A 670-nucleotide genomic window follows, 5' to 3' on the forward strand; every position below is an offset into this window, starting at 1 on the left:
CGTGTGTTTTGGGGAGTCCGAATAATCCAGAATCCTGCAGGCTCATTCCTAACCTCCAGGACGAGCCTGTGCTGCAGAACAATGCTGCTGCATTCCCGATATTTAAGGAGCGTTTGGTAAGACTGACATAAGTGAGACCTGGTTCACCAGAGCCCCATCAACGTCCTGGTCTGCACGATTATCCTCCGAACCTCCTCAGCAATACCCGGAGAAGCACAGCACAGCTTGTTCCTCCCGGTACAGGGAGGAGGTTTAAGACTGACATGACTTCTCCAGCCCAGAGATGCTTCCCAAGGGTTTCGTTTGTTCCTTTTAAACCAAAAAAGGTGCAATACAGCATCTCTCTTCAAACCCTGAAAGTAAAGTGAAGATAAAAATGCCACCGTAGGAAGGGCCACTGACACCCATCTAAGCTGGAGCCCAGATGGGGAGCGGATGAGCTTCTGTGTTGAATACGTATTTGTCGAGGTTGATCAAGTCGATGTCGTCTGAGAACAGCAGGAACATGTATTTGAGTGTTTCCCCAAGGAAGAAGCTCTCCATCTTATCTCGTGGCTCTGGGTTACTGGGATTCTGGACATTGTTGATGGACGTATAACCACCCGTGGGAACCTGGGCCAAAAAAAAAAAAAAAAAAAAAGCAAGAACGTTGATATATGGGATCAACCAA

General features: G+C 47.8%; 1 protein-coding gene across 1 annotated transcript in view; it reads right to left on the reverse strand.

The window, feature by feature from the left end:
- Positions 1 to 239: 239 nt before the first annotated feature.
- MAN1B1 (mannosidase, alpha, class 1B, member 1) overlaps positions 240 to 670 on the reverse strand; it is a gene marked incomplete at its 5' end in the record, with an annotated part of 15024 nt that continues 14593 nt past the window's right edge. Inside the window, one exon of the mRNA XM_010138104.1 lies at positions 240 to 612. Coding sequence (XP_010136406.1) covers positions 409 to 612 — 204 coding nt within the window. The remainder of the gene's footprint in view (positions 613 to 670) is intronic.

This window comes from Buceros rhinoceros, unplaced genomic scaffold, assembly GCF_000710305.1.
Source record: "Buceros rhinoceros silvestris isolate BGI_N320 unplaced genomic scaffold, ASM71030v1 scaffold18996, whole genome shotgun sequence".
Taxonomy (NCBI): domain Eukaryota; kingdom Metazoa; phylum Chordata; class Aves; order Bucerotiformes; family Bucerotidae; genus Buceros; species Buceros rhinoceros.